This window comes from Sturnus vulgaris, chromosome 1 (genome assembly GCF_052056855.1).
Source record: "Sturnus vulgaris isolate bStuVul1 chromosome 1, bStuVul1.hap1, whole genome shotgun sequence".
In the NCBI taxonomy this organism is placed as follows: domain Eukaryota; kingdom Metazoa; phylum Chordata; class Aves; order Passeriformes; family Sturnidae; genus Sturnus; species Sturnus vulgaris.
Window position 1 is genome coordinate 45,068,440 of NC_142243.1, and position 27,317 is coordinate 45,095,756.

The 27,317-nt window shown below is 42.1% G+C and overlaps 2 protein-coding genes and 1 long non-coding RNA gene across 6 annotated transcripts in view; 1 reads left to right on the forward strand and 2 right to left on the reverse strand.

Annotated features, from left to right (window-relative positions):
- CCR4 (C-C motif chemokine receptor 4) lies at positions 1–26,076 on the reverse strand. Of its 4 annotated transcripts, XM_088165328.1 has the most exons (6): positions 26,013–26,076; positions 24,730–24,800; positions 6,283–6,376; positions 5,279–5,401; positions 3,087–3,318; positions 1–1,817 (listed from the first exon to the last, which is right to left on the reverse strand). In XM_088165328.1, exon 6 carries the CDS (start codon positions 1,799–1,801, stop codon positions 725–727), a length of 1,077 nt encoding a protein of 358 aa, XP_088021454.1. In that variant the 5' UTR covers positions 1,802–1,817; positions 3,087–3,318; positions 5,279–5,401; positions 6,283–6,376; positions 24,730–24,800; positions 26,013–26,076; the 3' UTR covers positions 1–724. The 4 variants fall into 4 exon arrangements, with proteins under 4 accessions (XP_088021454.1, XP_088021461.1, XP_088021470.1 ...); XM_088165335.1 differs by lacking the exons at positions 24,730–24,800; positions 26,013–26,076 and adding an exon at positions 6,496–8,961; XM_088165344.1 differs by lacking the exons at positions 5,279–5,401; positions 6,283–6,376; positions 24,730–24,800; positions 26,013–26,076 and adding an exon at positions 3,908–3,949.
- On the reverse strand, positions 14,390–26,082 carry CX3CR1 (C-X3-C motif chemokine receptor 1). The gene is made up of 3 exons (XM_014878471.2): positions 26,013–26,082; positions 24,730–24,800; positions 14,390–16,019 (listed from the first exon to the last, which is right to left on the reverse strand). The coding sequence occupies exon 3, from the start codon at positions 16,003–16,005 to the stop codon at positions 14,944–14,946; it is 1,062 nt and encodes a 353-aa protein (XP_014733957.1). The 5' UTR covers positions 16,006–16,019; positions 24,730–24,800; positions 26,013–26,082; the 3' UTR covers positions 14,390–14,943.
- LOC106854497 (uncharacterized) overlaps positions 24,481–27,317 on the forward strand; it is a 9,724-nt gene continuing 6,887 nt past the window's right edge. The window contains exons 1-2 of the long non-coding RNA XR_015803894.1: positions 24,481–24,611; positions 25,573–25,629. This is a non-coding gene — a long non-coding RNA (uncharacterized LOC106854497). The remainder of the gene's footprint in view (positions 24,612–25,572; positions 25,630–27,317) is intronic.

The window sequence follows — 27,317 nt, forward strand, 5'->3', positions numbered from 1 at the left end:
TAAGGTTTTTAAACACTTTTATTCAAAAATATTCAAAATATTTTCTATGTTAATTAAAATACAGAATTGCTATCCTGAGTTACAGTGATAAAGTAATTCAAAATGCCTATATATACACCTATATATAGACATATATGTCAACCCGAGAGAAAACACACCTACAATGAAAAGTAATGGCTTTGCTTTGTGTCTTTGTGCATATAGAGAATATATTTTGTCCTTTTTCTTAATAACAGGGGATATATCGTCTCCCCTGCCATGAAACATTTAAAAGTAGCAGATACTGCTAATAGCTACCTAAGAGTCAACTGCAGAATAAAAAAGTATGGTTATCATCATCCTTGAATACATGAATATGTTTTCCAAGTGCATGTGCTGATGACAAGGTGCTGCCTCACCTCTGCCCCTCCATGCAGGCCAATGTCTTGATGCTGGAGAAAAAGAAGCCACGCAGTGCAGTGCTTTGCACAGAGCTGAGCAGTGATTTGTAATCACAGCGGAGAAACCTTGCATGTCCATCTCCCATGTTCCACATTTGGGACATCTTCTGTCATAATACTCAGAAAATCTAGAGGCACAAATAAAGCTGAAGTAAATAATTATCCAGCACTAGCTTATTGTTAGATGTGTCTGCATTTGCTTAGCTTTTCAAAGTTCCTGCTTTTCAAAGTTCCCACTGTTGTCAGTTTGCTTGCTGCTGATTCAGTGGCTGGTCTGAAATGCCTTACAGACCGTCTTGGTCCCCTGTAGACTGTGTGTGGAATGAACTAGTAGATTCAGTGTGGTAAGTGATGTGAACTCCACACCACTTACAGAAATACCCAGGTAACTGCCAGTTCTTGAAGAGCATCTTCAGGTACTTCTTAAACTTCTCCCCCATGAAGAAATAGATTACTGGATTGAGGCAACAGTGAAAAAGTCCAAGGATTTCTGTTACCTGGAAGGCATAGTCCAGACTCCTGCTCACTTGACAGTCTTTAATGACTCCCATAAATTCCAGCAGTTGTAAAAAAATAACAATGTTGTAGGGGGTCCAAAAAAAGAAAAACACAATCATCACAGCAAAAATCATCTTCACAGCCTTATTCTTTTTGTCATTTCTACAGTGAACTAATGTTTTAATGATCATGGAGTAGCAAAATGTCATAATTATAAAAGGGATTAGGAGCCCTAAAATGTTGACTTCCAAAGTGGAAAAAAGCTTCCATGTTGTGAAATTGCCTGGAAATATCGGCTTGCAGGTAGTATAATTATGTTCATTAAAAGACTCTCTAAATACAAGCTCAGGGACTGAGGCTAAAAGAGCTACTAGCCATACAACAAGGCTAGTAATCAAGCCATGGAAGGCGGTCCTTGCTTTCAAGGAAAACACTGCACGGACAATTGCCAGGTATCTGTCTATGCTCATTAGCATAATAAAAAATATCCCACTGTAAAACCCAACCAGGTAGATCCACGAAATGATTTTACACCACGGAGTTCCAAAAACCCATTGGTCTACTGAGAAGTAAGACCAGAATGGCAAAGATAAAACGAAGAGCAAATCTGAGATGGCGAGGTTTAGCAGGTACACATCAGTCATGCTCTTCAGCCTCTTGTATTTTAAGAGAACCACGATGACCAAAATGTTTCCAGCGAGCCCGACCAGGAATACCAGGGAATACAGAACAGGTAGGAAGGAGGCTGCAAACCTCCTGACGCCTTCTTTACTGCATAATTTTGGAGCATCGTAATAAGTATCGTAATAGTCATAAAAGGTTGAGAATTCAACTTCAAGGGACTCTGTACTTGAAGAACTCATGTTTTTTCCCCCAGTTCTGAGAAGGGAAGAATATAAAAATGTCAGTGACTTTCAGTGCGTCAAGACCATGTGGTTACTCCACAAATCTGAATCACAAGTGACTGACTCGCAGCTCGGCACACGACTCACTGCAGGTTCTCAGACATTATGTAAGCATTATGGGATGGATGCATGTGCACACTTGAACAAGGTACTGTCCTTAGCATGCATGTGCTTAGTCCATGCAGCACTGTGCAACTTGCATATCAAGCACAAAGGGAAGTTCAAATGGATGACAGGAAAGCATGGGAATGAAAGATGTGAGCCACGGTGTCAAATCAGAGAGGGTTAAGTTCCATGTAGAGCAAAGTAAAAAGCAAACTCATTGTTCATAGCAGTTCAGAATTTCACTCACCCACCTTTCCCATCAGGCATATGTCACCCACCGTAAAAAGACAGTGATAAACATGCATCAGACTTTCCTTATGAAATTACATTTCCTGAAAGCTGTCATGAGCTTTCAATAGTGCTTATTTTGAAAAGTGCTTGTTTTCAATGGCTAAATGAGTAAAAGGAATTTGTCATCTTCATATGCATGTTCTTTTCTAATAGGCAGTCATAAGTGATGTAAGTTTGGACACAGGGCAAATATTTTGCTGACTTATGAGTCTGTGTGTTATTCACATCACAGCATCATTCTTTTAGCCTAGCATACCAGAAATTCAAGTCTGAGTTCTGTTCTTATGCGGGTTATTCACATCACAAGTAGCATTTTTTTAACCTAACATATTAGAACTCTAAGCCTGAGCTATGTTCTTCCCCTTTGTCTTCATTTTATGAACAGAAAGCAGAAGAGAAATTTCTTAGCTTTACTTGTCTTTGCCCTGTGTGTTGCTGCTACATACCAGCAAACATTGACTATCATTAATCTGAAACCTACTGCATGTAGTCCCAAGCATGACACCTTTCCAGCCTACAGTTCTGTTTCATTCTACAGAGAGGAATTTAATCTGATTTACAAATCACAAAGTTACAGGAACCGTTTGACACCAGTGGTGTAGAAATGACAGCTTTGCAGCAACTGCACCCAGACATACCTGAATCTAATCTAGGTTCAGCATAATATATCTGAGTACTTAAAAACATATGCTCACAGAATACACCCACTTCTGATGATGCAAGAATTCTTAAAACTGCCTAAAAGAATTACCTGAGAAGCTATAAAAGGTAAATGAGAAAGCATTACATTCACACATATCATGAGTGTACATGATACACGAATGCTTGAGCATTTTATGAATTTTACCTTTTCTCCTCCTTTCTTCTCAGATGATGTGACGAAGCTTCTTTGCTGTAAGGGTGCAGAATCACTTGCTTCTCTTCAGGTAGCTCCGCCACGGAGGTGCTACCCACACAGCACTATCCACCAGATGTAAAAAGCAGATGTCACTAGGTAGCTGTGTCTCTTAACGGAAGCCTCGACTTCCTTAGATTGTATCATAAGTACTTCTCTCCTCAGTGCTCATCAGAAACAGTCCCTTTAAGTCAGAAATAGAATTAAACACATAATGTTTTTAAAAAATCACCATTTCCACTGGGAGACTGATTACTGAGTTAAAGCCGTTTCATCTCATCCAGCAATCATTAAAACTGATGTCACTAAGCATAGATGTCACTCAGCTCTCATCCAACTGAAACCTTGTTCTTTTCTTAATCTCAGGGGAAAAAAAAATCAAAGAATCACCTGTAGTGAGCAGAAAGGAGTCAGGCACTTTGCGTGTGTGTGAAAAGTGTGTTTTTAGTCCTTCTCTGATAGATAATTTTTCAATTAATTGTAATTGTAGAAGAAAAAAACTTTATAGATTTAGTGTTGGGAAGGTTCCTTTTAATCACTGTTGTTTGATCTTCCTAACTTCTACTTACCTTACTAAAAACTGAAATGAAGGCATATTAATTCACACTACCTTTTTGCTTGATATTTTCTGTTGCAGGTTTTATATACAGCAAATCTACCTCCTGCCACTGCCTAGCACAAAATATAAGAGTGGTCAAAATATTGAATAAGAAGTAGGATATGCACATGCATGTGTGGTCTAAGGACAGAGCATGCAAAGTGCTGAGCTTTACCGTGGCTCTCTGTCCCAGCAGGAAGCTCAGCAGCTTCTATGAATTTATCTTGAGAGTGAGATGGGCCTTATTTGTCTTTTAGGGGATCCTGAGAAAGGAGAAGCTAGCACAGAGGACATATGGTAGTCAAGCGGGGTGGTTGTATGTCCTGCCAACAGAACAGCTGTGCTGGCAGCTGGCAGGTGCTGTTTTCCAGAAAAGACCAGCCAAGCAGAAGTATAAACCATTTCTCAACAGAGGAGCCTGCTTTCTTGTGATCAGAGGAAACTGAAATGACACAGTGAGAAGCAGAAACAAGAAATCTACAGAAGGTGGTAGTGAGAGTAGGAAGAATCGGACATCTCTGTCCACAAGAGATTATATGTTTTCTTGTTCACTCTCTGGTGTTATTCCAGACACAGGTACAGCTCTTGTTCAGTTTTGCTACTTGCTGCTATCTCATATGCCTCTGTTATACTGCCCAATAACTTATGTTTGGCTGAAAAGCTTGATGTGAAGACAGCATGAGATGCAGGATCAACTGGTTTCAGGTTTTGCCAGAATTAAACAATTGTATGGGAAGGATCTTGCCAGTCATCTTTCACAAGCTGTGTCTGTAGAGATTTTAAAATCTGTCTCTGGGAGATGTTCCTCCAGTACAGGTTATTGATCTGCAGATCATGTACATTTTCTCTTCAGTGTACTAGCAGTCCTTAAAGGATGTGGACATCAGATAAGCAGACTATTGTACCCATTTCATCAGCTCTGTTCACAGAAACCAGAAGCTGTTCCTCTTGTTGTTCTTTTGTCTCTCTAAGGGCCTCATTAATCTTTTCTTTGACATATTGTTGCACTAGAGCCACAAGTTCAGCTCTTTAGCCACAATAACTATGACAGAAAATCTTTCTTTGAGTACATGCTTTTCAGGAAAAAAACACCTCTTGCTCTTTACAATGCTCTCCTAGACATTGATGTTTCTTAGTTCTGGCTGCAAATTTTTTCTCCTCAATAAACCATCATGCATCTGCATGCTTATCTCGTCCCACTCATTATTTTCAGCTCTATCAAACTACGTATCTTCTCTGAATTTCATCAGTGATGATTTTTCTTGATTTCCAGATGAAGAGGTGGATAGAACTGAATCCAGATATTAAATCCCTTCGACCGTGTAAGAACTCTGGTTAAGGAATTGTTTTCCCATCAGCAGCAACATTTTGCAAGATGTGTTGACCATCATCAGCAATCTTTCAAAACCTATCATTAGCACACACGCCACAATTCAAGATATGTTTCTGATCTTTCAGGCATACTGTCTGCAGGGAAAAAGTCTGCAGCTATGTGAATTCCAGGTTGCAATGATCCATTTGGCACTAGCCTGAAGAAAGCACCTACCTGGCACAGTGCTTTTTTCCCAGTCCTTCTTTGGAAGGCTTTCGAGTAGCAAATGCACCTGCCATAATACCAACTCACTTCATGGTAAATCGCCAAATGGGAAAGAAGACTGAGCAAGTGTTTCTGCAGAAAGAGGAATGTTTAGTCACAAAAAAGAGAAAAATAGTTACAACTTCAGATGCTGAAAACTTATGATGTGTGAACTCTGGAAAATGAAGATTAAAAAAATATATCTACCAGTTCATAAAAATCAAGAGGACATGAATCAATCCTGAAATCCCTTCTGATGGCTTACCAGTGGACAGAGTCCCTGGGAGAGCCTGCAAAGAAAACTGGAGAGCAAACAGGAAAAAAAAGAGCAAATGAGACAATGCAGAAAATAGAGAAAAGGTGTTGTGAGTTCAGTCCTGCAATTGCTTGGAGAGAAAGAAGAGTGGAAGGGACTGAGTATAACTAGTTTCCAGCAGGGGAGCTCTGAGGTCCCCTTGTAACACATGGCTGTCTTTTTCAGATGCTTCTTGGAGAACCTGGCAGAGACTAAGACAAGGGAGAATGGCAGGAGATGGCAAGATCATGGGGGAAGGAGGAAGTGTTCTCAGTGATGTTGCTGTAAAACTAAAGGTTTTGAAGGGGAAGAGAAGGTCATTTTACCACTTTACTAAATGGTATCGGGATATGTGGCACTGACCAAATAAATCATGAGTGCACAGGTGTGGACCAAACCTGATTGGCCTGACTGGAAGATTAACCTTTTATATGAGATGGTAAGGGGTGGGGGAGGGCACATTAAATGGAACAGGAAGAAACTTAATAAAAGCAAAATGTGGAACAACATATCATAAAAAACTTTGCTTCTCACCAAAAGATTATTTCAGCCACTCTCATCTTTTATGGGAAGTCTTATAATTAATTTGTCATTTTACAGGAGGCATAAGAGTCTTGCCCAAGGAAGGACTCCAGATAGACATTTACGTAACTCACTGAGTAGGCTGTGAGATACTTACCACTGATATGGCAGTGCACCATCCATTCTGTCTGATCTCAGTGCTGGCCAGGGACAGATGATTCAGACAAGCCCTCATTTGGAAGAGGCTGGCCCTTGGGAGAAGCAGATGACAGTAAATAAAAAGGGACAACTATTGCAAGAATTAGTATTTTGACTGATTGTGTGGATCAGTGCAGGATCTAGGCTGCCAAAGTCACAGATGGACATTTACCTTTCTCATCAAACCATCCTCTCCATCAGGTGGCCAGCTCCTTCGTGCATAGTCTGGCCTTGTGGGGTTCTTCTTTTGCAATTCAGGAGAATTTGGATTACAGTTCGCACATCTGTAGCTCCCATCCTTCCTTGTTAGCAAAGTGTTTGTGCTACCAGTTTATTGTACTGTTCCTTTCTTTGTAATTTTTAATGTATTCCAAATTTCTTGCAGCAAAACTGAGAGCAATCTGAGAGAGAACTTTAAAAAGGAAGTGAATAATTTCCTAGCTTTAGAGACAACCACTGTTGTTGTTTCTGATGATTCACTCACAATTTACTTCAATCTTTTTGAATGCATTAATTCCCTTTGGCTAAGATAGCTGTTTGTGCTGACAAGGAAATGATTTAAGCCAAAAGCATCTTTCCCTGTTCAACGCTAAGCTGCAATTCCCCTCATCTTTTTTTCTTTCAGTGGACCAGCCCCAGTGTGCATTCTACTGTTTATATCCACTAGTGATGCTGTGAATGGTGTCAGCCATTCTGTTTCCTCAGCCTAATTTGCTTTCTTTCTACATGCTGAGCTTGCAAAGCTGCTCCAGACAGAACTCCTCATTAAAAAAAAGAACTGAAACTTCTCACCTCGAGCATGATAGAAATAGTCATTTTGTATGTTGAATTTTACTTAAAATAAAAATCACTGGTGTAAAAAAAATGAGTTTTATTCTTTTTAAATGTGAAATGGCACAGCAGGGAGCTTTCTTTGTCATGTTTAGTGATTTGTTAAATGTTACCAAGCTGTTTCTACAGGTAGGTAAGAAATTTGGGCTGTTTCCACTCTGAGGAGCAGCTGATACCTGAGATTTAATTATTTGTTTTTCTAAATGTCCCCGCCATCATCTAATCTTAACTATGATACCTTCTTAAAGGCTGGCCTTTCTGAAGAAAAAAAAAAAAAAAGAAAAAAGGCAAGGCAGTGGTGAATAGCAGAAGTGTTCTCAAGCCATTTTTTTGTGTGCTTATTGTGATGAGTTTAGATACAGAGGAAGGATGGCAATGTGGCGTAAAGGCTTTGTGTTCTGTGTGCTTTGTGTTGGTGCCTCTGAGTCTCAAACACTTTAGTTGCTGGTAGCCTTTAAAAGCTTATTAAATTACTGGTATCCTAAACATCTACATCTTCAAAGTCTCTCCTGACATGTTCCTCCCACAGCAGATGTAATATAAAAGAACTAAAGTATTTGCACAGGATCAAGAGTGAGAAAGAACTAATACTTGATCTTACCAACTACTAATCTTTCCATGTTTGCTAAGGTCCAGGCACTCTGTTATCCCATGGAAAAGCTGCTTCACTGAAAGGCCCATTCAAGATAATCTGTACAGCCAACTTACACAATATTCAGTTCACATTTAGTAGCAGGGGAAACCACTCAGGACACCAAAATGAAACTGTGGCAGGCACAACAAAAGGTTTTCATTGGAGTACCTCTGTCATCTTTGTGATTCACAGGGTAATCTGATGTGCTTTGTGAATTATTGGTAAAACTGCCTATAGTTAATTTTACATTCACACACTTTCATTTGCTCACAAGCAAATAAATAAAACCTTTGAGAAACTGAAGTTTCTTCCATCAGCACAATGTAGTGATTAATTTTTTCTTACTTTTCATAAACATATTTTTTACACTCTGTACTTGCTCATCAGTGACTCCACTGGCTTGACTGGTGCCCTGGTTTAACCATGAATGACTTTCAGGTCCAATGGAGTTTAATGATGCCACCTTCTGGAAATGCAGAGAAAGAACTGACACTAAAGATGGGCAGAAGGAATGACATGAGCTTAGGGCAGAGGGTCCTGTGTGAGCCAAGGGTGATTACAGGGATAGTGAGAAGGTGTGGTGACTCTGGAAATACTTGGCTCCAGGTGCTGTCAGCCTTGTGCAAAAAGATGTATGCCACTGTCTACAGCTGCACCTCGTGAATCTGACGAACTGTAAACCCTGGTCTGGTAATTCTGTGTTGTTTTTATTGTAACTTGAATTTTGTCCATCCTTTCACTGTAGCCTCCTGAAACCTGAACTACCAGGAGGATCTCGAGAGCAAGGCTCAGCAACCGGACCAAGAAAAAGGAACTGAACAAGATATCAAGTGAGGGTTAGCCTTAATTACCCAAATGAGGGCTCCCTTGGGAAAAAAAAAATCTCAAAACAAAACAAAAACCAAACCAAAAGAAAAAGCCAACCAAACAAAAAACACAAACAAAAACCAAAGAAACAAACAAAAAAAAAAAGCTGATCACAGTATGAGGATAGCTATTTTCTGACAGGAGTCCAAGGGGGAGGGGCACTCTCAAGGGGCAGCAGACACTCACTGCAAAGGGGCTCTGAAGCCACTTAGGGGTTAAGACCTGGTAAGTTTTAGTCAGCTTTAATACTGCCATTCCCAAAACAGGCAAACCCAGCTTTGAGCCTCCTCAGACACAATCCTTGCGGGGCAAAGAAGTGAGGGGAAGGTCCTTCATCTGTACTAGAAGGCCTAGCACGATGTCCCTAGGAAGTGCTGAAGACGCAATTCCTGGGCACGCTTATCCAGTTCCCCATCCCTGGCTGATTACAGGCCATTAGCACTCCTGGTTCCCATTCCCCAGAGGGAAATACCTTTCATGGCCAAACAGGGATCTGTGTTGCTCAGCAATTGCCTGGGGCAAAGTGGGTGGCAAAGGGTTGTGGCCAAAGATGGTTCAACAACCTGCTGCAGGTGCGTTTCAGATTTACCATTTCCTTCTGGCTCGCTTCTACCTGGTTGGAAACTGGAAAAATAATCGAAGCAGCAGCTCGGGACTGTAAGGAGTCGTCCTGCTCCAGGCACAGATTCCTCATGGGAACAGTAGCTCAAGTGTGACACCAGGGGGAAGTGTCTCGCCGCAGGTGTGTGGGGCCAGGGCCGCTCTGAGTCCTCAGCTCTGTGGGTGTGCTCCGGGCCCTGCAAGTGTGGGCCGCTGCTACCTCTGCTGGCATTTCCACGCCTATCGCTGGCGCCGGCTTTCGGTTCAATGTAGGAAATTTATGGGCTAAACGTGAACTCCTCATGGGAGAAATGCAGCTTTCGGTTGCCTGCATTATCCTGGCATATTGGACTTCTGTGTTGTGGGGCTGTTGTGCTGCGGCTGGATATGGAGCAGTGGCAAATGCATGCAATTTATCAGAGACTTAAAATCTGAGTCGGGTGGGAAGCAAACTGTTCCAGTGACAGCTGCAGTTGGAAAGTGGATTATTATCCCTTGTCTAGTGAAACAGCAGTGCCAGAGTCCTTGCTTGTATTCTCTTTCCTATTTACTAACCTCTGCTTTCAGTGAGACCAAGTTCATGTGCTTCTTCCTGCTGACTGAAATACCATGATTAGAAATGTGGTAAATGCATCTTCAAAAGCAAACCATTTTTCTCATGTCCAGTGGGAGTTATTTCACAGTATTGCTTTAGGGAGAGGAATGTAAGATGCAATGTATTAACATTTTTGTGTTGCATATTAGTGTAACAAGCAAAATCAGACAGGAACAGTTGGTGGATTTTTTTTTTCCCATATTGAAAACAGTGTGTTAGCACTGGCCCTGTAAAACGCAGATCATGAGGTTTGGGTGTGTATGATGAAAACTAAGCTCTTACAGTGGCTACCAAGTAAATTAGGAAGTTCTGCTTAAAAGTGGCAGCAGAATTATTGCTAACTTCAACAGAAACCATATGTATATGGTTAAGTGTCAGAAACCAATTTTTAATACTTAGAAATGGTTCTCAAGTTTTGCTTTGATGACTGAACTTGAATTTCAAAATAATAACTCTGGATGACACAGATTTTCATTAGAGTTTTGGGTATCTACAGAGTTAAGAAAGTGAACTGATGCCTAGAACAGAGACTAGACAGAGAAAAAGGAATAGAACAGGTATTTATTTAAAGGATACACTTTGGGCAGTGCAGGAGCCCGGTCAGGGCTACACCCGAATCAAATCCAAGATGAATCCCGGTCATAAATCTTTATACTTTTGTAAGTTTTAGTTAATCTACATATTGGGATAAATTATCCAACCACAGCCCCCTTTCCCTCACCATTGTTTATGCTTTTGGGTACAGGTTGTCCTTGATTCTCTAGCTGGGAAGGAATTGTTTTGTCTAAGTACCCTGTGAAGAGAACTTACTAACACCTAATATGAAGTTTCAGAGTTACACACTGAGCAGCAGAGAATCTGAAAAATACAAAAGCTAAAACCCAAGGCATTAGAACTGCAAACAGTAAAACTTTGAGCAGGACCAGGTATGTTCTTAATGCAGAAAATATTTCATTCAGTGGCTATTTTAGAAGTGATGTGTTAATGGCCTTTGGCAAATATGCATCATGCTTGGGCTATAACTACAGAGGAAAGACATTACCAGATGGGACCTGAAAAAGCAACAGTGGTTAGAGGTAGCGCAACTTCAGATTTTCTTTGAAAATTTCTCATTTGTTTTTCAGTGATAGCAGGACTTGGGATTTGCATGGATCAGACTCATTCCCTTGTTGTCTTGCTAGGACAAGGGTCTTGTGTCACTCACAAGATCTCAGTGAGGGACCTCACAAAGGTTATAGAGACAAGATGGAAATGACAGAACTTAACTCGTAATCCATTAATTAATTAATGGTTCCACTGTGGAGAAAGTCATTAAAACTCCAGACTACCCTGGGCTAGGACTTCAAATCCACTCCCACCAAATGCTGAATCCAAAGGAAATATGTGGGTAGTGACAGGCTCCTTCTGATGCCAGTGTTGAAAATGACAGCTTTCACTGCTGAGCAATCTCCTAGGCCAATGTGATGCTTTGAACAGCTGCACTTCTAAGTTTTTGTACAAGTTTTTTGTTAAAAATCTCAAGAATCCAGAGTGGTTTTAAAAAAAAAAAAAAAAGGAAGAAGAAATGTAAGTCCTATTGTTTTGGAACTGTGTTGTAATAATTGAATGAGAAGCATTACAGTGGCACCTAAAAAAATACTGATGTCCATGTATCTCACTGCAAGCAGTTCAGCTAAATATGTTCATATTTATGATTTATAAATATGTCATATGTTCATATGTCTTGTTCATTCTATTTTTAAGTAGAATGTGAAATATAGTCATGAACCTGCCAAGGAAATTTGGATTCAGGTTTTACTAGTTCCTCAAACTTTAACCGAGCTGGGAAAAGATTTATGGTGTCAGTGTGATTCTCAAACAGGAAAAAAAGTTGATAATAATGAAAAATTAGGATGCAAAGATAGCACATCACCCCTCAAAACCCCAAAGGCCAACGCCCACCCCCCAAACCCAGAGATTTCCTCACCTCCTTTTTGCACAACTGAAAACTGTTCAATTGATAGAAACAAGTGTGTGAACATTTCCAAGTGTAAATTATGACTTGCTAAGTAAGCAAGAGTCTGTCCTTAATTTATGGCAGATGAAAAGGTTATATGCCACACTGAGAGAGTGGGTTACTTTCTCATGGGCAATGGGTAGGAACAGGATGTTGCTGGTCCTCAGGGATGTGTTGATCCAGTCTAAGGATTAACATATCATTAGTACCGTGCATAGAAAATCTTTGCAGGTTGTAAACTAACCAGACAGTTAGAAAACACCAATTTCCTGCTGCAGAGGTTTTGAAAGAGAAGTTGTATCTTTAAATAAAGGCTACAATTAACTGAAAGTCCAGTTCTTAAAGAGACATCAGTGGGCTTTCTGTCAGGCCTGAATGGTGCAGTGCAGCAAAGGGCAGCAATGCCTATCTCAGCTTGCAGCTGAACCCAGACCTAGTAAAGTTTGCTACTTGCTGCTCTCAGTGCACAGGTATGTCCCATGGACGCCAAAGTTTTTTAAGGAAAATTCCGAGAATACTCTTCCTGCTAATACAAACCAAATGAAAATGGTAATTTTGGTTTTCACTTGAGTTTCCAAAGGTTTACCGCTGCTCCTATGAGGAGGAACCTGCATAAACTAGCAGTTTGTTGTGGAGCCAAATGCCTAGAAACCCCCTGAAGTTTTTAATCTCAAATGCTCACCTACTGAGCAATAAAACCATGAAAATAAATGGTAAACATAGTAACTTGCAAATACATGGCCTAAAACTTGGCACTGTTATGCTGACAGTGCTTGGAAGTATTCCATAGCACAGTGTGGCAGAGAAAACAGGAGTGCAAGATTTCAGGAGGGGCTTTGACTTGGAAGTGAAGGTTTTTTGTAACTTGCAGGGGGGCCCAGGGCTGCCGAGGCAATCTGACTCAGAAGCAAGTCTGCCCTGCCAGAGGGGGATGGATCTGTAAGGAGAGGGATGCATTGTGCTGGTCATGGGTAGGATTGCTGGGGAGCCACTGGGTCAAAGCAGCAAAAACCTCTATTTTCCTGGAGAGCTGGCATCAATCTCTGGGTTTCCACCTTTTATTCTGAAGACAGCACATGGATAATTTCTAAAGGTGCCTTTTACTCTTCCCACTCAGTAACTCACCATTGTCTGGAAAACCAAAGGGAAGTTAAATAAAAAAAGTTAAAGTGAGTTGGGCAACTCACTGTCTTCAGGCTGACTTCATGCAGATAACTTCTTGTTTAGTCTCAGAGCCTTCCTCTTTCTTTCTGCACATCTTGGCATTTCTTTAAAAAAGTTATAAAAATACAGTTTCTTAAAATACCACTTTCTTGGAGGTAGGGACAAACAAAGTTGCCTTATATCACTTGATTAGGCAGAGTGAATTTTAAAAAATAATATAATTTCAAGTGACACTCATGCTACACTTAATCTTAGAAATCAAGTCTGGGGTCTGGAAGTCCACTTATAGCTGAAAATTACAAAATTGAGCATAGAGATTATATTTCCACCAAATACAAAGAGTTTTATGAAAACTTGATTTGGTTGTGTTTTTTTACTGTAAATTGTGATGAATATTCAATGGCAAAAAAAAATGGAATATTTGTGCAACTGTTGCCATAGGAAAATTGCTCAATAGACACACTCTCCTCCTCATTTTCTAGGAAACAAGGTGGTACTAAGGTCCATAAAGAAAGGTCCTACTCCTCCCCCTGACATTCTGAAACAACTTTTTTGTGTTAGTTCAAAAGTGGGAGTGTTTCTTCAGACTTGACATATCACCAGTTCTATCAGTGTACAGAAAGAGGGTTCCGCTGCCATGGACGTGTTTTGTAAGATTGGTCCTTGATTTTTCCTTGTAAGGTGATCTCATCTTCATTATTGGCAACAGTCCTTTTTCCACTCACCTAAGTCCACAGTGCCAACAAATTCTCCTTTCCTTTTGCAGCAGATGATGACAGGGATGCCCAGGTAAAGGACTCAGTTGTCTGATGGACATTGTTCCTGCATGAGTAAAAAGGAGGCTGCGGAGTGCACATGGGAAATTTGTCCTCTGGGATGCATTAAGTCTGGGTACAGCTGCAGTTTACCCTGGGGAAATCAGCTGTGGTGGTAGAGGCCCCAAAGCTTGAGGAAGGTTGTGGTAAGCAGCATGGGCAAGTGGTTATTTTGTCCCAAAGCTATTGTCTGTGACAGTGTAGACATGGTTGGTGTTTACAACATAAAGCAAGCAGGGCATGGGTGAGAGGCAGGGACTTACCATGCCCAGCCTGATTGTGCTATATTGGGACCAAGCATAGGGATATCCAAACCCATACTTCCAAGCTCATTGTTCCAGAGGGTGCTGATATCCACTGGCCAGAGCCTTTGGGGATGTGCTGAGTGAAGGGCTCCACTGAGTTCTGGCGTTTGGCTGAAGTCAAACCCATGGAAATCAGGAGATACACCCACTGGCATATCTCTAATCCTAAAGGATGGATTAGAGATACTTGCTCTGATTATTGCATGCTATAAACACAGAGTGAACAGGTGATACTAAACACATATTCAGAAATAACTCCTTTTTTTTTAATAAACAGTGGGATTTTATTACATATGAAAGCACAGTTAAAACATTTGTTGCAATCAATAACCACAAAATCACTTCCTTATGGATATATAGCATCAAAGATATACCCCTTACTATCAAAAATATATAAGTCAGTCACCACTCATTAAAGAGATTTCACTTCCCTTAAAAAATGAGTTTAGGTCTATGTACATCAGTATCACATGCGCATAAACTGACACATGCACAAGTTCCAGTGGTGGAACTGTTCAAAAGGTTCCCTATGCTTAAATTCTTCTCCACCTCTTTTTCTAGGCACAGAGTGCTCCTTTTGTTTCCACTTTCCTTCTTCCTTGCTCTTGATACCATTCCATGTCCAACACTGACATATTGTACTGCTCTCGTTTTTAAAATCTTTACTATTTTAGAATATTTAATGCTTAACTAGAGGCATGTCAGTAATTCAGTGCGGCCATTAAGGCTCTTCATACAAGTAAATGCAACCCCTCTGTGGTTGCTATCCCTGCAGGAGACACATACGGCTACACTTCTCCTTCCCAGAGCCTTTTAGACCAACACAGAGGCATCCTGGTCACTGGTGTTCAGGGTTATGTTGCTGTTCATCACACTTTCTGCATAACTAACTGAATGAGGGACCTGGTAGTGACTGCAGGGCCCACAGAAACATGAGAATGGACAGTACTTTAAGCAGACATGATAAAGGTATTTCCTGAATTTTTCCCCAGCAAAGGCATAGATAAGAGGATTGAGACAACAGTGACTGAATGCAATGGTTTCGGTCAGGTGCATTGCGTAGTCCAATGACTTAATTTGGTTGCAATTTGTGAATAACTCATAGTGATTTAAAGTATCTAGAAAAATCAGTACATTGTAGGGGGACCAAAACAGAAAAAACACCACCACCACAACCAGTATCAATTTTATGGCTCGTGCTTTTTTCTGATTTTTGCAGGACAGGAGGGTTTTGATGATCCCACAGTAGCAATAGAATATGATACAGAAAGGGATGAAAAAGCCGATGGTGTTCAGCTCCATATTGCAGAACACTGGCCAGATGTTCTCCAGCTTCTCTGGGAAGACAGCAATGCAGTCATTTTCTACGAGCTGGGAGAACACAAAATGTGGCACTGACACTAAAACTGCTACTGCCCATACTCCACAGGTTACAAGAAAGCCATGTCTTACTGTTCTGGATTTCAGAGAATAAGTTGCCCGGACAATGGCCAAGTACCTGTCAATGCTGATAACAGTGATAAAGAACATGCCCCCAAAGAAACCAATGTAATACAGAGAAGAAATAGCTGTACATGCAATAGTCCCAAGGGTCCATCCACGGACCGTGTTGGATGCCCAGAATGGGAGGGAGATAACAAAGAGAAGGTCAGAGACAGCCAGGTTCAGGAGATAGATGTCAGTGATGCTTTTTTTGTTGCCTTTCACAACGGCAAAAACCACCATTAGATTCCCTGTGAGGCCAAGGGCAAATACCACAATGTAAAATATCGGCAGAAATATTTTCCCAAACTCTTGGATGTCGGTTTTATTGCAGGAGAAAGCATGTTCATCATAAGTGTATTCAGCTGTGGTTTCTGCGTATGCTTCTGTCATGCTGAATTTACTGGCTAGAGGCAAAATGGAAAAAGAAAATAACATTAGACTGATCTTATATGTGCTGTGGTAAAATACTGAGTTACTGCACCAAGCGTGCTTTGGGATTTTATTTTAGTGAGGGCTGTATTACTGTGGAGCTGATGGTAATTATGTTATGACAAAAGCCCAGACTCTGCTGTTACATGTAGTTCACTGAAAATTAACTCTTTAAGATAAGAAAAAAATAAATGAGAATTTCAAGGGCTGTCACATAAGCCCCTACTCACTGAAGTGCAGCAGGGGCAGCAGCAAGCTGAGATCTGGCTGAGCTGTGCATGTGGTGCACGGCAGCACCATGAGCGGTGCAGACGCTCTGCCAGTCTGTGGGCAGTGCTTGGCAGGAAGCGACAGTTCACAAGCAGATGTTTAACAGATTCAGTGCCTGTCAACACCCCTAGAGGCCCATGTCCCCGTCTCGCTAACCCTGGGCTGGAAGGGTGGCAAGACACCCAGTTCGGCCAGGCTTGAGCTGATGCTTGCTGATAAGGGAGGAGCAAGTCTGCACCGAGTCACTGCTGGCAGCAAGCATATCTTTGATGAGGCTTTTCTAAAAATCGTCCTATGATCAAAAGAAGAGAAAATATATTGATCCTTTTCCTCAGGCACAAAGTATCTTGTGACTGCTCCTGCTCTGGCTGTGAGGCTGGAGGCAGGAATTCACCTTGGCTGAATCCAAAGAGAGTATGGGGTGCAGGTGTGTGACCTCTGGGCTCACTGGTCTGCACACCCAAAAACCCAGAGCACCTGTCAATTCATCTGCTCTCCTTTGGGATGTGATGTTCAAGTCTCCATAAAGATTTCTGCTTATAAGGAATCAAAAATCCTATAGGAGTGCAGATGTTGCTGTATTTGACCTGCTCCCTGGCTGGGTAAAGAGCTTGGAAGTATCCATTACCTGGTCTCACAGCATGAGATGAAAGAGAGTGTGAGAAACTGTGCAGAAGCCAGGGAGATGGTAACATGGCAAAACCAGCCTGTTAAAGCTGAGACTGAAAGAAAATGTCAGCAATAACAAAACTCTGACTAATAACTACCTCCTGGCCATAGTGTCACCATCTTCTTACAGGAATCCCCTGCTGCCTGAACAGAAGCCACAGGCTGTCTCTAATAGAGATGATTATATCTCCCGTTAGTGGGAGATATAGTCGGTACAAACAACAAAGAGCAGTGCATCCTCATCCAAGGCAGGTCAGGCCAAATCTGCTTTAAGACAAGATAGATTGCTTTCCAGACTGCTGACCACACTGATGAAATTTCTTTTCCCAAATATAAGGCGAGCATGGACACACTGCTCAGTGGTAGGTGCCGATGGTGTAGAGCTACTCTGACTCCTGACACTTACAGCTAAGTGATTGTAATCCCAACCAGCAGGTCCACATTTCACCAACAGCAATAGTTTTTATACCTTCTGTTTCTAATAGGCCGTGCAAAATTAAACATGAAATAAAGATGTCATTATGTGTAAGACAGTTTTCTATGACATGGTGGTAACTACAACAATCTTCCCTATGAGTAGCTACTGTGACCATACCAACATTTTCTCCTAATGCCTCATTGCCAGAGCATCAATTGTGGTGTAGGCTGCGAAGTTCTGGCCTATTATTTCGCAGCAATTTCTTAAAGAGGATATTTTTTGTGCTAGTTGGAAATGCAGGCTCTCAATTTTAAAATATTTTAAAAATCTGAATGTTCCAACCTTAATGATTATTGCCTGCAGACTCTAGAAAACATCTTTGTGGTTTGCACAGGAAAAGTGGGCTAGAAAAGGCTGTCTCAGCACTGTTAGCTCTGGGGCATGGGCACAATATGGGGAAAGCTGCTTGCAGCAGGCAGGCACACCCATGGGCAGAGCAGCTCTTGCAGTATGTGTCCACTTGAACTGTGAGCTGAGTCCGCATTTGGAGTCTGTTCAGCCCCTGCCGGTCAGCCCAGATCAATTCTCTAGCCTCTGGAGCGGAGGTGTCTAACACGAGCAGAGTTAAAGGGATACAAACAGGAAAAGATTAGGTGCTGGGACAGAAGCTGGCAGCGGTTGCAAACAATACTTATTTTCTACTGATGAGATAAATGAATAGTTGCCATCTCTTTATCTGCCCTGTTAAATGATACAGATATGATCAAGAGATATATTACATAATCTCAATAACCCATCATTTTCTGCTGTCCCATCCTGGTTTCTTTCTTCCTTTCTGAGACTACATGTATGCAGCAAAAGCACCAGGGTACACCAAGTCTCCTGTGCCGAATATGTGTCACTCTGTCAGCCCTGCCAACTCCTTTGCCGCTGAGCTGTTACTGCACCCATCAGTGCAGCGGCAGAGCCTCTGCCTTTCTCTGTGGTCTCATGTGCTCCACAGCTGGTTCTTCACTGATGCTGCCGTAGCCGAGAGCTGCAGAAGTGACTGACTGGGGCAGGAGTACCTGGCCTATGAGAAGACACTGGGTTTGGTCAGCGTCAACAGGAGATGTCTCAAGAGGGATTTAGGGAGAAGGTGTAAAGGTGAAACAGACAACTCTTCTCAGGGGAATATATAGCAGTAGCCACGGGAAAATCACTACTTAATGTATTGAAAACAAATTTTTGCCATGATTGTAGTGGAACACCAGGACAGGGCTCCAGGGAGGTTATGGGATCTAGTCCCTGGAGGTACTTGAAACTCACCTGGCCCTGCTCTGTGCACGGGTTTGGACAAGAGACCTCCACAAGTCCTATCCTATCCTTGTGACTCTGTGGCAATGCCAGACAGAGGTCATGCTGTTTCTGCAGTGTCCCAGTTTCTTCTCTGCCATGTCAGCTCCTGTTTCAGACATGTAATTCGTGGTGTGACAATCAGAAGTCCCATCAGACAAAGAGGAAAAAACTGACTGAAGCTTGCTGATATCCCCTTAATACCTTTGCTAATTGTGCCGTCATCCGGAGAGGGCTGTTCAGTGGTGGTTGCCTTGACTGTCTGTGCTTTGTGAAATCCCTGCTCTGGAGAGAGAGAGAACGCACATTGCTTTACTCTCCTCTCGAAGAATCTCTAGCTATGCTGGTTTTTAACATGTTTGCTCCCTTAATTCATATCTAGAAAGGCAGCTTGTCTGTCTGGAGAATTTCCATATATGTCCACAGAAGTCACTGTGCTCTGTTGGACACAGGATATCACACATATAAGGAAATGCAGCTCCCACCAGGGGTTAGTCCTCAGGTCTGGCAAACTTCTGCACAGACTTCTGAACTGGCATTCCTGGAGAGAAAACTGTTCATCTTCTTCACTGGAGAACATTTACACATATGTGCAGGAGAAACATCTGGCCTTAGTGAAGTAAACAGAAATATCACTTGTGCTGGAATATTTCCTGAAATACCTTTTTAGTCAAGTAATCTTCTCTAACTCACTGATAAGAATAATTTATTTCTATGGTAGCAAATTATTTCCTTTACCCTTGGATGGGTGCTTGTGGGGTCTGTGACAAGTACAACAACAGGAAGGGTAAGATTCTGTATTGTATGTCCAGGGGCAAGCAAGAACTGCACATAACAAAAGGACATTGGTGTTTGAATCTACTGGCAGTCTGTGGCTTGTTCACTCCCTAGCTTCTGGATTTCATGTATCAGCAGTCATGCATAGCCTTCCACCACCACTCATCCTGCACAGACAATGCCACTAGCACTGTTTGAATATTTAGCTCCTCTGATATGACTGCTCAGTTTAAATTGATGTTACTTAGTAGGTGGGCTGCAAATTTCAAAGTGCTCCCAAAACCCAGCCCATGCCAGATAGGGATAATGTGTTGAAATTACATTTCACCTTTAAGAGAGAAACTTAGATCTGACCATCCTCCATACTTTCCTGTCAGATATTCTCTGTCTGCCTCTCAAAGTCCACTGCGGCACATACTGCAGGTTTCTCACCATCAGCTTCAAACCAATTTTCTCTTTTATGCTTACAATAAATGTTCATCTAAGGGACAGCGTGAATTGAAGGTTGTAGGGGACACAGGAGGACTGCAAGGCTTTGAGGTTTCTCCACCAGATATTTTCCCTTGCTGACTACAAGAAATAGTAGATTCACTTCTGCTTCTCATGGAGCTGCTCGACCACTTTTCTCTCTCTCTGGATTTCCCCATCGATTTTACACCCTACTCTTCACAAACACTTCTGCTCTTTATCATAGTTTGTAGCTATCTCAAAGACCACAGTCTGCAAGTCCAAGACCCCTGTTTCTCAACCCAGCTATTCCCAGCCACCGTGTGCACTCCTTGTAATACACAGGGAAGTGAAATTGTGAGAGGTCTGCAAGCTCCTCTAAGGAACAGAAGTTGCATTTCAATCTTCAAACAACATTGGCACCAGGCTCGGTGACACAAGAGCAAATCTTGTTTATATATCTGATCTTTCCAGGTGTCATCCCTGGCACTTCAGCCAAGTGCCATGTTATAGGCTTTACTGCAAAAAAGAGGGAGATCTACAAGCCGTTTGCCTCCCTGTCATGCTGCTTCTACCACCAAATTAAAAGAAGTGAAAAAAACCGACCAAATCCAGACCTCTGCCAGAGGGTCACACTTCAGATTTGCACAATATGCTAATAAAAGTTTTTAAACCTCAGAAAGATTTTCACACCTTAGTCAGCATTTCTGATGCTTACAGGCTTTCCTCATGTTGTCAAAACATATTTTCAGTACACACTGAATGGTCTGATGAATCAGCTGGCCCTGGGAAGTTGTAGGCTTTGTGAGAACCCCTGTGAAACCCTACAGGTGTGTATGTATATCCCCTTTTCACCCTTAGCTCTGAGCTGCCATCACCCTACCCAAATAAAAATGCTCTTGATTTTTTGCATGTGCAAGTACACCTGCTTCTTACCAGCTGATGATTCTCAGCAAGAACATAGGGATGACCTCAGGCACCTCCAAATGAAATTTTGTAGCTATGGTGGCATTTCTAACATACAAAAGAAAGAGATTAAAGGAAATAACCAGAACTGGGTGAGATAGTACTCTGGGTAAAACTTAACCAGCCTAGCCAAGCAACTACCACAGAATCATTAGACTGCCACAGACACCTCTACCCGTGGTTTAGATGGTACACCACCCAAAACTTAGGCTTAAAGTTAATACATTAACCAGAGATGGGGCCCAGTTTCTAGTCCTACACCCTGCTAGTTCCTGTAATTCATCTAGTTTATTTTTCAGAGCAGGGTGGTTCCATTCACAGGCAATGGCCTCTGGAGCTACTTGGGATGATGTTAGATAGCCAGGGTCAAAAGCAAGCCCATCCCACCAAATGCAGTTACTTTCAATCTTAAATTTCACTTTCATTCAGTCCTGAGGTGGGAAGATATTCTCCCTATTCCACCCCTACATGCAGACCTTTGAAAGTGGGAGGCAAGGTGAAAGGGCTGATCTAACCTAACCTTTAACTCAGGCAAAATGAATTTAAACTGTTAAGGGACAGAGTGCAACTAAGGCAAATCTGTGTGGCTTTACAGAAGAGGAGTTTGAGTTTGGGCATCCGGTGGGATTGCAAGGTTGAAAAGGGGGGCTGTATGGATGAGTGGGAGCTCTGACTTGCACTGCATGCTTATTTGGTTAATACATGTCTCCAGCCCAAAGCAAGACCAACAAAGCATTGCAATGGGATTTGGACTGGTTAGACAACAGATCTCAAAAGTCAGAGATTCATGGAAGGAGCCTTGCTGAACTGGAGATACTGCATGTAAAATGTCTGTGGAAATGACAAGTTGAAAGCCAAAACTCTTCCGTGTTTTCATCATTGCTCTGAATGCACATTGGCAATGAGAGCTGGCAGGGGCACGTGATAAAAGGATTACAGGACTGGAGAGTGGTCCAGACACCACCAATCTGAGTAATCTGGGGCTTCCTGGATGATTCACATTGGTCCTAATGGAGCAAAAGGTAACCAAAGTGACATGCTTGGGAGTTAAACAACACAGGTCACGTCTCAACATGGGGAGTCACATCTCAGTGGGGGCATATCTGAAAGGAAACTTGACTGTAAGAAAAGCTGATGCAATGCTCAGGTGTTAAAAGATGGAAAAGATGGGAAATAACAAAAGTGGGATGACTTTTCCACTGCAGAGCTTGATACAGGGGCTGCGGGCATAATCTGGTAACACCTGATTTCACTTTTGCTTGTGTTAATAATCTTGCTAATTATTTCAGTGGGATTAGCCATCTGTTACTGTGATGCAGGGAAATTCAAACCAGAAACATGCAAGACAGGAATAAGATGAACATTTTGAGCAGTGAGAGGCTAATGACTGGAACAGACTTCAGGTAGGAAAAAGACACTTTTGAATGTCTGGGGGTCTTCACATCAAGAGAAGGAATCAGTCGGGGAAATGGATTTAGGCCAGACACAGTGGAGAAGCTCAGCAGGAGGGTGCTGGGTTACCCTACAGCCTTGATAGGCAGGGAGGCAGACCAGGCTGGGGCACAATTCTCTGAATCGTCATGACTCTTTTCTGGTAATAAAGGATTGAAAAAGCTAAACTGTCCTCTGCACAGCACTAGCTAGCTCAAATCCTGGGATGTGACCCCTGGAAGGAAGCAGGGTCCTGTGAAGACCATGGAGCAGCTGCTGGTGTTGGGTTAGCAGTGAGGCTGTCATGATGGCTGTGGAAAGAAAGCAGCACAGTTTGGGGATGTTGTTATCAAGTAGCCACTCTATTGAAACCTGTGTGTTTTTCCACCTAACCAGTTCTTTTTTCATTCCTCCCTAGCTTCTGAGTGAGTGTGGAGTAGTGCCACATGCTCACTGCCCCTCCCGTTCTTCCTCGATGACTTTAAGGTGAGGAAATTCCTTTCTTAGGTGTTTCTTCTTCCTTCTGTCATTTATTCTCAGATCAACTGGACTATTTCTGTAGCCCATCAGAATCCTGCAAACCTAATAATTGCTTTTCAATTTGGGCGATTTAATTTATGGAGGCTTCTCCCAGTAATTTGAGGATATGTTTTTTAAAAGCAAGCAGTTGTCTGAGATGCTTTGTTATTGAATTTTCCAATTCAAGGTGAAGTTGAAGGTGCAGAAACATGATGCTGAGGCTTTCAAAGGATTAGGCCACTTAAAGTGTCGTAAGTAAATGACTCAGAAATAGAAGACGATAAAACCACTGCTGGTAAAAATACGACTGAATATTGCAGAGGCCTGGATCCCTTTACAACGATATTTAGGTCAAAGATATTTTAAAAAATGCCACTTCCCTGATCCAATTCTACAGTTTTTACACCCATATCACAAACTAAATTAGAAGCAGACAGCACTAGCTAACGATGAGAAGCATGTAAATCTACAAACTGAAACCAACAGTTTTTGGTGAAAAAATGCATTTGAAAAGATCAAACTTTGATCATGGAAGGCAGAAGGAGATAATGTAGAGTCCAAAATCCCTAGGGTCTCTCTCACCTTTGCTGAGGGCATTATAGTTTTGGAAAGTGCTTTCTCAGTGATGCTCCATGCACACCTGGAGGTAACAGCAAGTAACCAGAGCACAAGATTCATATTAGCCCATCACACCAAAATTAGGTGTATTCATGATTTATAAAGAAAGCACAAAACCATGGACTTTCTGTTGGATGTCTCTGCCAGGGTCAAGGGCTCCATCACCTGTCTTTCAGAGCAACAACAGAGGTATTATTTTGAACAAGATCTTGCCCTTGCTCCCCCAATGCACTGGCCAGGCTGGTGGCCAGTGCAGGTTGTTTGTGCTTACCACCACAGCAAAGCAGGCTCAGGGGACTGAACCCAGGTGTCCCAGGCACATCCTGTCCCCAGCAATATCCCCCCATTTGCTGGTTTTGTTGCCCCACCAGGAAGACTTGCTGTGAGCCAGTTGGAAGGGACAGCTGCACTACAGCGTGTGGTTTGCAGAGGCCAAAGAAAGCCCTGCCAAACCCCTGGCAGCTCACCCCCGTGGTTACTGGTGTATTTATAGATAAAGCTTTCAGTGGTTTCAATTCCTTCCCTCAGCACTGGGGAGAACAAAGCCCCTCTGAGGCTGACAGGTTGGACTGCAGGAGCCTTGGTGCCTGGACACTTAATGGAGCAGGGAATCAGTTCGGGTTTCAAGCTGTGACCAAGTGTCTTGGGCACTGTTTCAGAAACTACTTCATGCATTTAGGAAAGATGACCTGACACTATGACTCAGGTGCCCGTGTCTCCCTTGCATGTTAAAATTGAGGTTAAAAAATCACTGAAATGGTTCTGAAATTTGCATCTATGTCTGTCAGGGTGATCTTGATCCTATGACGAGAAGCAAGGGACCTCTGCAGATCTTCTGCAGCCTGAGATGGTTTCCTGGCAGTGTCCTGCTCCCAGGGATCAGCCAGGGGATAGGAAATGAGGTAAATGGTGAGTATTGTTGTAGAGCAGTATTTATTTTGGTCCTCACAGAGGCTGGGGAAAACTTTAACTCAGCTGCTGGGGAAGCAGTGGCAGAGTTGAAGGAGCAGGTGCTCTCCCAAGAGCAGGGAACAGGATGTTTGGGGTTGTCATCTGACAATGGTGACTGGATGGTGACTGCCAGAATCAGGTTTTTCTTGGAAAATTTATTTCACAGGTATTTAATCTAGTCTGTTAGTTCCCCTAATTGCCCTTTCTGCTTAAACAGTTGCTCAGGCACTCTATCTAATTTTTCTAAATGTATAGCTGACCATTTTGCCAGTGTTTTCTCTTACCTGTACTTCCTCAGTATTTTTTTTCCCAGACCTTCTTTTCTGAAGCAGCATTCAAATTTCTTTTGTATTTTCTGTTGAAGGGACAGCAAAAAACAGATTATTATTTGTAGCTATGAGCACTGTTTCTAGCCGTTTATGATTAATGTTGACTCTGTCACTTCACTGCCTTTATTGTGGCATCTATTTGCTTCCTGCCCCCACCCCTTTTTTGTGATCAATTATTTCACATTGTCTCAGCATCCCTGAGAAATCAGAGAAGGCTCTCTAGCAGTGGGAGATCTTTCAAATAATTTTCTCCATCATTTCATAGAGCAGAGTACATTAAACTTTCTTTGCTGTGTATGGATAAGATTTAAGTTCTGGAGTTGCCAGCTCCTTGCTGGGAATATCAAGTTTTCTATGGGATTTACTCTCAATTTATTATGTGTTGTCTTTTGTCAATTTTTAGCCCTTTCTTCTCCCTTTTGGACTTTTTCTGCACTGCCCAAACCCTCTTGATTCATTGCAGTTGCCGTCTTTCATCCTGCCATCCAATTTCCTTCCTCTGGCTGCACTGCCTGCATACAGGGCTTGCCCCAACAGACCAGATTTTGGGAACCACTGTTGTGGGTCTGTGTTTATATCACACAAGTAATTAGTGGGTTGCCACTACTGTATTACCCAAATGCCTCACCCAAACCAGCAGACATAATATAACATCCTTTCTGTGGAAAGCTGAGTCACATAAAAATCAAGTATGTTATACATAAATGTCTTTAATTTCCATTGCTCTCTTGCTGGTCTGTCTGTATCAGATGCCTTCTATTGACTCTACTAGATTTTCTGCTTTGGGCTGTCTTTCAGTGCCAATGATGTTTTGGATGCTGGATCTCTGACCAAAACTAGAAGCAAGCAATGCTGGTGAGTTGTGGAATCTCTGCAGATATCAAACAAAAAATTCTAATGAAGTAGAAGGGCTGCATCTTCTTGGTCTGTCCTTTTAGGTTAATGTTGCACATTAGTTATATATCAGCATTTACTAACCTTATAATATTCTTCTTACCACAAGGTGCCACAAATAATTAGTGACCAAGTAAAATTTATCTGCCCTGGTTCACTTCGTTAACAGAATGCTTCCCTTTTTACTTTCACAATTTGTAAACAGTACCCACATCATCTTTACTCAAATTAAATATCATTTAGGTACAAAGCACTAGCAGTGATGAATTTCCTTAAGTTCATGAGACACCATTTTGTCTCATCTTTCTCTGTCAAATTATAGGGAAAATATAATTGTCTCTTACCTTACTTCATAGCTGTATTGAAAATCAATGTTTTCTTCAAGCTGAGCCTGTTTGAACTTCAAAGTATGTTTCCTCTTCTCTAATGCTCATGCCTGCATGAACATGTTGGCTTCCTGGGCTGAGCTTCGGGGCTGAGCTGAGAAAGTACTGATGTGCTGTGCTTGGGTCCTGCTGGCTTCTTGTGAAATTGTGAAGTAGGATGCAGCCCCTCAGAGGGGCAGAAGTACTTACAGGGGACAGGATTTGCACAGAGACAGAAATGCCTGAGGTGCCATGACAGCATGTCAAACCTGTCACCCCCTTAGTTTCCTCCATTGTATACAGAATAAGACATTTTTCACTCACAATAGCAGGGGCTTTGAGCTGTGGGAATGCAAGATGCAGCACAGAGGATTACAGCTATGGGATGGTAAAAGGTGGGGAACAGGCTGGCACTGTAGAGCCCCACAGCTCTAGACAACTCATTGATGGTCAGTTAAAAAAATGCAGATCTGGAGCTGAAAAAACTGGGTTTAGTGGTAACAGAGAGAACAAAATTAGTATCTAACATGCCTAAGGGGGACTGCCTATAGTAGGTTGTGTATAGACCAGTGAAGAGAGAAGAAGGTATAGAAGCATGTTGGAGAACACAGAAAAATGATCCAAAACAGATCCTAGAAAAAAGACAGAAGGAAAATCAGAGTGAACATTGCACTCATCCCAGGGAAGGACTGGAGATGCTGACAGCTCTCTCTGACACCTCACTTCACCACAATCACCAGCCTTAGGACCCAAAGGAGCAGGGAAAGAGCGAGCATAACACCAGGAAAATTAATAGAAACTATGTGGGTGCAAAAAATTGAAACTGCAATAATGTTCTTGTTTTTATGCAACCAGCAGACCTAAAGTGATAAAAATTGGAGCCTTGAGAATGCCATTACACTCACAACAAATGCTTGGCTCTACCTGTATGTACATTATACCTCCTCTTTGCCTGTAAAAATGATTTTAATCATAATGTCTCTCTACAGCCCAGAACCAGGGGAGTCTGAGGGTTTAAAATATTGAGATGTTCATTAATCAAGGACCATTCTTGGTCCCTGACCCAAGCATCCTGCTCAGGGTTGCACTGAGTGCAGCTCAGCTGGGATGCTGCAAAGCACATTGCCAGGCACCACTGGGGCACAAAAAGCAGTTCTTCTGGGGTTGAACCGGGCAGGAGGCTGTGCAGTGGGGTGTGTTATGAGAAATAGACACCACGTCCAGCTGGCTGATGTACCAATAGCAGGGACACAAGGAATGTGGTCCTGCAAACATCCCCAGGTA